Below are 11074 nucleotides of genomic sequence, written 5' to 3'. Positions count from 1 at the left end.
AAAAAAAAAAAAAAGATTTCGCTTTAGGAAACCCTATCGGGGCAGTCCTATGCTGTCCTACAGGGTTGCTACCAGTGGCATTCCCAAAATAGACAGAAAATGGATTTAAAAGATAATGGGATTTGTCCACAAACTTTTTGAAGCCTAAGTCAGACTTGTGTGCCACAACAACAATCTTGGAGATGATCCAGATCACCCCCTCTGATGTCCTTACCGATGAGGGAGTTGTGGCACAAGGGATCAGGTACCTTGTTCAGAGTTACCTGACTGGCTAGTGCTAGTTTGCCAGGATCCCAGGCCCTCACTCTTTTTGCTGCAACAACACTGTACTTTCTCCTGGGCTCTTCTTTTCCAGAGCGAAGCACCTGCATTCCTTTCCGCTTAAGTCTTATTCTCTAAGCCCTTGAATTATTTACTGTATCCTCTGACTCCTTTTCAGTTCTTCCATCCTTCTGAAATGTGGAACCTAGTACTTGATACAGGTCTAATAATACATAAGAAAGGAATTCAGTTAGTTCTTGATCTGTGACATGTTCTTTGCTTTCTCGATCTTTGAGGAAGTGCTTTTTAACACACTAAGCAAGACATAGATCAAAGGAAATGCCTGTCAACATTTCTACCTCTCTCAAATTTAATTTTAAAGCTGGATAAACCTTCCCCAGAAGCCCTGGTGGCGTAGTGGGTTACGAGCTGGGCCACTAACCGCAAGGTCAGCAGGTGAAATCACAAGCGGCTCCATGGGAGCTTTTCTGCTCCCATGAAGACTTAGGGTCTCAGAAACCGCAGGGGCAGTTCTGCCCTGTCCTGTACAACCACTATGAGTTGGAATCCATTCAATGGCAGTGAGGATGACTTCCCCTTTATTGTTCCCAGTTGACTATTTGGTGTTCACTTGCTGTGTTAGGAGGATACCTGGTGGTGTAGTGGTTATGAGTTGGCCCAGTAACTACAAGGTCAGCAGTTCCAAACCACCTGCTGCTCTGAGCAAGAAAGATGGCTCTTTCAACTCCCGTGAAGAGTTACAGTGTAAGATATGACAAAGTAATAATAATTTATAAATTATCAAAGGCTCATGAGGGAGGGAGGGGAAAATGAGCTAATACCAAGGGCTCAAGCAGAAAGCAAATGTTTTGAGAATGATGATGGCAACAAATGTGCTTGACAACAACGTATGTATGTATGGATTGTGATAAGAGTTGTACGAGCTCCCAATAAAATGATTTAAAAAAAAAGAGTTACAGTTTCAGAAACGCACATGGGCACTTCTGTCCTGTTCTATAAGGTCAGTATGAGTCAGAATCGCGCAGATGGCATTGAGTTTTTTTGTTTGTTTGTTTTGTTTTCTGTTTAATTGCCTGTGGGCACAGCTGTCTTGATTGATTGAGTTACTTCCAAGTATCCCGAGCCTAATCTGTAACCTGTTGCTCCCCTAGTGCACGCCATGGTTGCGAGTATGGTCAGTGAGTTCTGTGTGGCCCTGCAATGAATTGTAGAGCCCAGCCCCTGCTGTTGGCTGCCACCGCCAGCAGTTTCAGTCGCAGCAACAACGGCAGCAGTGGTGATGAGAATGGCAGGAAGTAGGCTTCCATAAGGTTTTAATACGGTGCTCACACAGCATGACATCAGGTAACGTCATCTTTCACAGAGTGTACTGTGCACATTAATTAAATGACACATGCCTGTATAGTTATCAGTCATTTAACACCAATGCGCAGTATGTTTTAACTGTCTATATTCCAATTCTGTTATTTGACCCAAAAGTGTGTTTTAAAAATAGCTCACCGAGTAAATGATGCATATTTAAAATGCATCTGATAAGTTGTGACATAGGCATGTATTTGTGAAACCGTCACCACAGTCAAGATGTTCCCTAGTGCCTTTTGAAAACATCTCCCTCCTCCCTGGCCCTCTCCCCGTGCCTGGGAAGTTTCTGTTTCCACTATAGATTAGTTTGTGTATTTTAGACTTGTATGCAAATGGAACCATGCTCTAGGCATGCTTTTTGGCCTGGTGGCCTTTTTCATTCCACATAATTATGTTGAGATTTCATCCATGTGTTGGGTGTATCATAGCTTATTTCCCTTTATTGCTTAATCATATTCCACTCTGTGGATAAACTACAATTTAGTTCTTCATTTGCCTGGTTTATAGGCCTTTATGTTTCCAGTTTTTCATGATTGTGAATAAAGTTGCTATAAACAGTCCCATGAAGGTCTTTATGAAGACATGCTTTTATTTCTCTTGGGTACATACCTAGGAATGGGCTTGCTGGGTCCTACAGTAGCTCCGTGTAGCATTTTGACAACCTGTCAAACTTATAAAACAACATTTCACCTGTATTTCTTTTTTTTTTTACTTTAAAAAATTTTAATCGTTTTATTAGGGGCTCGTATAACTCTTATCACAATCCATACAGACATCAATTGTGTAAAGCACATTTGTACATTCATTGCCCTCATCATTCTCAAAACATTTCCTCTCCACTTAAGCCCCCGGCATCATTGACCTATATTTCACATCATCTACAGAAACTAACATGACAGACTTAATTGAAAAATGGAAGCTATATAGGTTATAGAAGAAAACATAGGAAAAAGGTCTTTTTGACCCCGAGTTAGGCAAAGAATTTCTAGGTGCAATGTGTGTTACTGCTCTGGCCCTCGTGGTGCGGCTTCAGCCTCTGCTGCCTTGCTCTCACCACTTCAGGCAGGGACCACACCTGTGCTCAGCTGGTGATGGTTCTTTCTTGATGAGTTTCAAATCTCTGTTCCTGCTTCTGAGATGGCTTGCTGGAATACCTAGTGGAATGGCAAAAGTGACCAATTCCCAAGTGGCCTCCTCTACACTTTGTTTACAGGGTCCTACCCATTCACTGCGCGGAAGTTTAAAAGACTGTGGAAAGAAGAGCGACACTAAGCAATTGCATTGCATCACACAATGTCAAACACATCCATGAAACGGAGGGAGAACCCTAACACACCTGATAATTGAATGTCATTAAAATTAAGAACTTCTGCTCTTCAATAGACACTTAAGAAAACAGAAGGGCCCGATTTTGGCTTTTTTTTGTTTTGTTGCTAGTCTGGTGAGTGATAAATGGTATCTCAATCTGTTTAATTTGCATTTCTCCTATTATGAGTGAAGGTGAACATCCCTTCATAGTCCTAAAGGCCATTTTGACGTATTCTTGTTCTTTTGCCCATTTTCCTATAGAATTTTGGGCCCCCAATTATTTTAAATACCACCTTTATCATTTACTTGCTTTCTGTGTGTAGCTGGGCTTATTTCTGGGCTATTATTTTATTGGATTGTCTATTTATATAAGTTGGGGGCTGACTTGATGGCAGTTAACAATAACAACTGCCACACAGTTTTAATTATAGAGATGTAGTGCTTCAATATCTGGTATTAGTCTCCCTTTATGACTCATTTTTATTATTTTCCTAAATACGCTTACATTCTTAGTTACTCACTTTAAGGTCAATTTGTCCAGCTACATTAAAAAACGTATTGTTAATGGCATTGCATCTGACATTCTGATGGAAGAACAAGGATGTTCAAGTCTTCTATTGTAACTTCTAGGAATTATCGTTTTTATAAATGGCTGTTAGGCTGGGTTCTCTAGCGAAGCAAAACTACATATATATATATATATATATATAAATAAATAAAATCTCAAGAAAATAGCACACACAATTGTAGATAAGTCCCGTCTGGTTCTAGTCTGTGGATCACGTTAAGCAGGATTCTTCCTAACTCCCTTAGTTGTGGGAAGCTGGCAAACCAGGAAGCAGAAAGATGAAGCAGGAAGAATACAAGCTGATGGATGTGGAGGCAGGTGAGTCTAGGGTCATCAGGTCAGGCTTATGGCTGCAGAGTCCAATGACTCCAAGGTTGGCAAGTCAGATGGCAGACTGCTGATGGCTCCCAGGGTTGGCAAGCAATGACAAACTGTTGGCTCCAGTCCAAAGAACATGAGGTCAATGAGCCAGATGCAGAATCCAGACAAGCGAGAAGCAAGCAAGTGTCCCCACAACATTCACTTATGTAGGAACTAGGCCACACCCCCAAGGAAACTTCCTTTCTATTGTGCCAAGGGATTGAATAAGGGGGTTGCATTCTGGCTTGATCATCTTAAAATGTATTGGCAGCTCACAGCGGATCCCATTATGGAGTTGATTACACTGTGTTAGTAACATCATGGAATATTACTAGGTCTTAACTGTCAAATCACTGAGAATCTTCACCAAGCCAAGTTGACACAAAAAACATCACAAAAGCTTTGGAATGTTTCCTGATAAGTTTATTCCTAAACTTTTATTGATTTTTATTGTTTTATTGATTTTGTCGTGGCTTATGAAAGCAAGGTTTCTTCATCTATTAGGAGAACAGTGGGTCATTATTTGTGGATAAGAAGGCTAATGGTTTTTTAACATTAATTTTTATATCCTGATACTTTGGTCAGTTCTTTGTATGGGTTGGCTTTATCCTTGATTATCTAGAATTTTTTTAGGCATGTTCTTTTAGCAGCAGCAGCAAATAAAGATAGTTTTGTAATGTTTCCACTTCTGCCTGTAATTGTTTTCTCTTGTCGAGTTGCGTGGGCTAATATTTCCAGCAGAGTGTTAAATAGGAGTGGAGATAGTGGGCATCTTGGCTTTGTTCATTACACTAGTTGGGATGCTTTCAGTGTTTCCTTGTTAAATAGAGTGCTGGCTTTAGCACTGAGATGTGATATTGGGCTTTTTAAAAAACATGTAATTTTAGGGCAGTTTGATATGAGGAATGGAAAAAAAAATTTCTAGCTCTCCTGCCCCCACCACCTTTGAGCTCCTAATGGAAGATGGGAACTGAAATCTGCCAGGTGGGGACGGGAGAGTTCTGTTCCTACGCTCCCTCTCCTTCCATCGGCATCACTCCCTCCATCCCTCTCAAACACTCTTGCCTTGATGAGGCACATTATCACCCTGGAGAGGTAGAGCAAGTCTGCGGTCCCATGTATGTCTGTTCTCCCACGCAGATTACCCGCTTGGTTAGAGGAAAGGCAGCTGGAGTCAACCTCCTGGTCTCCCTCTCTCACAGTACCCCTGCCCCTGCCCCTCCCCCATTGCTCTACTCCCTGCGGTGTGCAGTCACATGCCTCGTTGTGACAGTTCTCTCTCCTCTCCCTAGGTGCATGGCTGCCTCCTGATTCTGAAGGCCGGAGGAAGCTTCCCTAGAAGGGTGGTCAAGAAGTGCACGAGGCATACAGAGGGCAGCCCAGAGCCCTGTCTTTGCCCCCCACCCTCCCCTCTGGGGGCCAGGATGCTGAAGAAGCAGTCTGCAGGGATTGTGCTGTGGGGCGCTATCCTCTTTGTGGCTTGGAACGCCCTGCTCCTCCTCTTCTTCTGGACACGCCCGGCACCTGGCAGGCTGCCCGCAGACAGTGCTCTTGATGATGACCCTGCCAGTCTCACCCATGAGGTGATCCGTCTGGCCCAGGAAGCTGAGGTGGAATTGGAGCGACAGCGGGGGCTGTTGCAGCAGATCAAGCAGCACCATGTTCAGTGGCGGCAGCATTTGAAGGTGCCCACTGTGGCTCCTCCTGCACAGCGTGTGCCTGTGACCCCACTGCCAGCGGTTATCCCCATCCTGGTCATTGCCTGTGACCGTAGCACCGTCCGGCGTTGCCTGGACAAGCTGCTGCATTACCGGCCCTCTGCCGAGCACTTCCCTATCATCGTCAGCCAGGACTGTGGGCATGAGGAGACTGCCCAGGTGATTGCTTCCTACGGCAGCGCCATCACGCATATCCGGCAGCCTGACCTGAGCAACATTGCTGTGCCGCCTGACCACCGCAAATTCCAAGGCTACTACAAGATCGCCCGGCATTACCGCTGGGCGCTGGGCCAGATCTTCCATCGATTCAAGTTCTCAGCGGCTGTCGTGGTTGAGGATGACCTGGAGGTGGCACCAGACTTCTTCGAGTACTTCCAGGCCACCTACCCGATGCTGAGGGCTGACCCCTCACTCTGGTGTGTGTCTGCCTGGAATGACAACGGCAAGGAACAGATGGTGGACTCGAATAAGCCCGAGCTCCTCTACCGCACGGACTTTTTCCCTGGCCTGGGCTGGCTGCTGCTGGCTGAGCTCTGGGCCGAATTGGAGCCCAAGTGGCCCAAGGCCTTCTGGGACGACTGGATGCGCAGGCCAGAACAACGACAGGGAAGAGCCTGTGTGCGGCCTGAAATCTCAAGAACGATGACCTTTGGCCGCAAGGGTGTCAGCCATGGGCAGTTCTTTGACCAGCACCTCAAGTTCATTAAGTTGAACCAGCAATTTGTGCCCTTCACCCAACTGGACCTGTCCTACCTGCAGCGGGAGACCTACGACCGGGACTTCATTGCTCGTGTCTATGGTGCTCCCCAGCTGCAGGTGGAGAACGTGAGGACCAATGAGAGGAAGGAGCTGGGGGAGGTACGGGTGCAGTACACAAGCAAGGACAGCTTCAAGGCCTTTGCCAAGGCCCTGGGTGTTATGGATGACCTCAAATCAGGGGTCCCCAGGGCTGGCTATCGGGGCATTGTTAGTTTCCAGTTCCGGGGCCGCCGCGTGCACCTGGCGCCCCCGCAGACCTGGAGTGGCTATGACCCTAGCTGGAATTAGTCTGCCCCCTGCCCCTCCTCGGCCCTGCCCTCGCCGTATCATAGGCAGCGGCAGGGCCACAGTCCTCAGGCGGTGTCATCTTGTCTAGGTTTCCCTCTTGAGTCCATTTATTTTTATTTTCTTTTTAGAGTGGCATCCGAGGGCAAGGTGATAGGGCAAGGGCGTTCCCTCCGTCTCACCAGGGGTCAGGTCGGGAGAATCTTTCTGGATTGGTATGTTGGGAGGTATTTGGCAAGAAACCACTGTGTGGTAAAGGGAGACTTGGGTTTCTGCGTCCAGTGTTCAACCAGGGCATCTGTAGAGAAGTTGATGACTTCAGTTCTCGTGACCGGGCCCCTTCTCCCCTGATCTGGCTCTTTTGTCATCCCTCCTCCACCTTTTCCCCATCTTTCACCAGGATGTGTGTGGGGCGGGGACTGGATTGTGTGAGAAAGGGGATGTACCTGTGGCCCAAACAAGACTAACCAAAGGGATTTCACCGCCAGGGTCGGAGTGGAGTTGTTTTTGTCAGGATTGACTGCCCCGCCTCTTGTTTCTTCCACCTCGGTGCTTTTACTTTTTCTTCCCATCCCTGTGACCTCCGCTTTCTCCCAGCAGCCCTGCGGTTTGTGCTTCTAGGAGGAAAAGCTGCAGGGGAGAAGCCAGACCTCACCGCAGCGCTTCACCAGCTGTGGGAAGCGAACGTGGGGAAGAGAAAGCCGCAGCTGTGGCTGGGACAGCCTACTCCTCATCACTTGTCAAAGAGACGGGCAGTCTCCTGCACCCCTGCCCCGGATGTCGCTGCCTTCCCTGTTACTAGGAAGGTTCAGCGCTGACTTGTTGAAAGAGATCATTGGCTCCTCTTATCCCTTCTTCCCTTAGGATTTGGTGCACAAGCTCCTCCGTGAGGTCTTTGGCTTTTGGTATCTTCTCTTCCTCAGTGCGAGGCAGAAGGGTCAAGACCAGAACCACTTCAGCTCTGGTGCCAGGGCTTGCAAGCCCCCCAGCCCACATTCCCATATCCTAACGGGTTAGGATGCAGGTGGCAGGTTGGAGAGGAATTTGTGTGCTGTTGTTTCTTGCCTGACCTCAATTTCATGTACGAAAGTTGAAGCTACAGAAATATTTTCAAAAATAAAGTAAAGGCTGTATTGTCTGAAAAACAGTTGTGTGTGTATATGTCTTTGAAAAAAGGCCGTGAAAGGTTGTGGGGAGAGAAAGGAAAGGAAAAGGGTACTCAAGGAAAAGACTGGAAAAGCAAGAAGCAAGTTGAATGAGCAAGGAAGGAGTGGAAAGGGACAAAAGCTATTGGCAACTGAGGGAAGGGTCTGGGTGTGAAAGAAAGGCCATGCTTGACAGAGGGGAGAGAGCCCTTGAGGACTAGTTTTCCCTAGAGGTGAGTCCATGGGTGAGTAATGACCTCAGCAGGATGGTCATTGAGCCCACTTAGGGGTTGCTAAGCAGACCTGGGCTGAGAACTCAAAATGCTAAACCTGATTAGCCCTCACAGGGATGAGCACCTTTGCAGGCCACCCACTGCAAGATTAAGTAGTAGTCATTGGACACTGGTGAGTGCCAAATAAGTCTGACAACGAGGTAGACTATGGCAGTGGGAATTCCATTTCCCGTGTTCCTGGTGAAAATGCCTTTTATTATTGCCATCCAGAACACATACACAACATGTAACAAGTAAATGTTCCAGAAGCTGCCATGTTGTGTACAGTGCAGTCTGCTACTCTACTGGTTTTTCTTTAAATATTCCTTGCAGTATGAACTTGATTTCACTAGGGCCTTTGGAAAACCTTGATTTTTTGCTGTTGGTAGGGGACCTAGCACCGTAACTTTGAGGCATTTTTGTGGAGCTCCATAGTGAAGCATGGGGATCCAGAACACTTAGCTGTGCTCTTGCAGAACCTGAACAAACCTACGCACAGACCAAGAGGCTGTCATTTGAACACAACACAGGGACATCGGTTTTAAAATCATGAAAGGTGTGCGCCGGGTAGTATCTTCACAATACTTTTTGCATCTGTATGCTGAGCAAATCCCAGAAGCTGGGCTCTGAAGAAGGTGGCATCAAGATCGGAAGAAGGCTTGTTGGAAAACTGCTAAACGCAGAAGGCACCACTTTGCTCACTGGAAAGTGAGGATGTCTCGAAGCACCTACCTATGGAGATCAAAAACGACAACTTTCAATATGGATTACAACTCAGTATAAAGAAAATTCAGATCTTCAAAACTGGGTCAATAAATAACATCCCCCAACAAAAGTTTAAAGGGGTCAGACAGATATTTCATTTTATGGGATTCACCATACATACCCTTGAAAGTCCACGCACTCGCTGCCATCTAGTGGATGAAGACAACACGTCGCAGTGCCCTCCAGCAGTGGAAAGCCGGTCTTCCTCCCAGAGAGCCGCTGGTGGTTTGGAACTGCTGAGTCTGTATTAGCAGCCCAACTTGTAACCACTACACCACTCGGGCTGAGATCAGCAGTCAGGAAATCATGACACACTGTGCTGGGCAGATTAGCTGCAAGATTTCTTTAAAGTGTTAAAAAGCAAAGGTGACATTTTGAAGCCTCAGATGCGCTGACCCAAACCGTGGCATTTTCAGTCATCTCATATGCATGGGAAGATGGGACAATAAATGCCAAAGAACTGATGCCTTTGAATGATGGTGTTGGAGATAAGCATTAAACCACAGACTGCTAGAGAACAAAGAAATATGTCTTGGAAGAAATACAGCCTGAAGGCTCCTTAGAAACAGGGATGGCAGGACTTCATTTCATGTTCTTTTGAGAGATCATTTTCTGGAGAACATCATGCTTGGTAAAACAGGGTCAGCTAAATAGGGCATCTTGTTTGATAAGACAGAAGGTCAGCTAAAAAGAGGAAGACCCTCAACAAGATGGATTGACATAGAGGCCACAACATTGGCAATGACAGTGAGAACGGAGCACCAGGCAGTTTCCTTCTGTTGTACATAGGGTTGCTATGAGTTGGAGTTAACCTGGCAGTACCTAATAATATTGACCTTCCCTTCTTGCTTGTAGAGATTATGTGTGCTTGCATGTAGGGAGATTATGGTCCGTAATTTTCAGATAAGGAAGTAGGCCTAGAGAGAAGCATGACTCATCACTCCTGACCAGCGAATGAAGAGTGCTTGGCCTGCCAGATTGCATGCTCTTAGCTTTTAATTTCGCCATCACTAAGTGCCAGGAATGGTTCTGAGTGTTCTACAGTTACTATCAACACCAACTCATTTACTCCTCAAAGCAATCCTGGAAGGTAAGTATTATGATTACTAGTGGTTTACAAGTGAGGAAGTGAGAGGTTCCCTTGCCCAACGTCACAATGCCGCGTAGGGCAGAGCTAGAATGTGACTGTAGGCCCTTTGATCCTTCAGTCCATGTTGTTCAATACAATGTGTTGCTCTAAAACAGTCAGGGAACTCTGGTGGTGTACTAGTGAGTTGCACAATGAGCTGCCAACCACCAGGTCAGCTGTTCAAGCCCGCCAGTCTCTCAATGGGATAAAGATGAGGCTGTTTACTCCTGTAAATATTTAAAATCTTAGAAATCCTTTTCTATAGGTTTGCTATGAGTCATAATTGACGCGATGGCAGCAAGTTAGAGCTGAGACAAAGCCAGTCCAGCCCTTTGTCCATGGTACCTTGCTCCCAGCCTCACCTTGGCTCCCTTTCCTCGGTCTCCAGAACCTCCATGGTGCTGCATTCTGAGAGCAAGCAGTAGCGAGAGACTGCAGGTGAGTGGCGGCCTGGGCCAGACTCCCGGGAGGGGTTGCGGAGGAGGAATCCTGTGGGATTTGGGAAACTGCTAGAGGCCAGAGGACATTCTTAGAAGATAGAGACCTGGCTGCTCAGATTTCACCTGAAGTGAGAAGCACTTCCAAGAGTCTCTCGCATCTTTTCCGGCATGTTCCTAGAGAGGGCTCATTCAACAAGTCCAGGCACCCTTGGATGCTGCTCTGTGTATGCCGACTGCTGCCGCTTAGGAAGCAGGGCTCTTCTGTGGGTAGGAAAGCGCGCAGAAATAACAATACCAAGTGTAAAAGCATTCAGCATTGCAGAATCCCACTAAGCTTGAGCTCAGAGATTTAAAGATAAGTCCAAAGAGGTCAATCAGGTTACCACCACTTCTTCATTAGTTGGAGGTTAACAGAAATGGTCATTTGTCGATGGGCATGTACCTGTCAGGCTGCAAGTCTGCAAGGGGTGGTGGTGGGGGGGTGGCTCAGCGGCCCCATGGGGAATCCAGTGTTCTTGTGGGCACAGCAGTGACTGTCTCTGCTTCTGCTGCTGTGTTTGTGTTTTTGCTTCTAGAGATGTTGTTTTCCTCGTCCATCTCCCATTTGTCACCCGCCCCCTCCCCTGCTCCCCTACCCCCTTGTTTCTGCTGGATTCAGGATGGCTATTTTTGCCTCTCCTC

The 11074-nt window shown here is 46.7% G+C and overlaps 1 protein-coding gene across 3 annotated transcripts in view; it reads left to right on the top strand.

Annotated features, from left to right (window-relative positions):
• The window catches only part of MGAT1 (alpha-1,3-mannosyl-glycoprotein 2-beta-N-acetylglucosaminyltransferase), a 17209-nt gene extending 9422 nt beyond the window's left edge, over nucleotides 1–7787 (top strand). For 2 of the 3 annotated variants that reach the window (XM_045284881.1, XM_045284882.1), the window contains one exon: nucleotides 5173–7787. In XM_045284881.1, coding sequence (XP_045140816.1) covers nucleotides 5305–6645 — 1341 coding nt within the window. In that variant the 5' untranslated portion in view covers nucleotides 5173–5304 and the 3' untranslated portion in view covers nucleotides 6646–7787. Of the gene's footprint in view, nucleotides 1–1513; nucleotides 1627–5172 lie in introns of those variants that run through there. The other variant, XM_004696837.2, reaches the window with a different exon arrangement.
• Nucleotides 7788–11074: the final 3287 nt, after the last annotated feature.

Source organism: Echinops telfairi, unplaced genomic scaffold (genome assembly GCF_000313985.2).
Source record: "Echinops telfairi isolate 266 unplaced genomic scaffold, ASM31398v2 ScPeMD7_7469;HRSCAF=8507_0, whole genome shotgun sequence".
In the NCBI taxonomy this organism is placed as follows: domain Eukaryota; kingdom Metazoa; phylum Chordata; class Mammalia; order Afrosoricida; family Tenrecidae; genus Echinops; species Echinops telfairi.
This window is presented reverse-complemented; position numbering and strand designations above follow the sequence as displayed.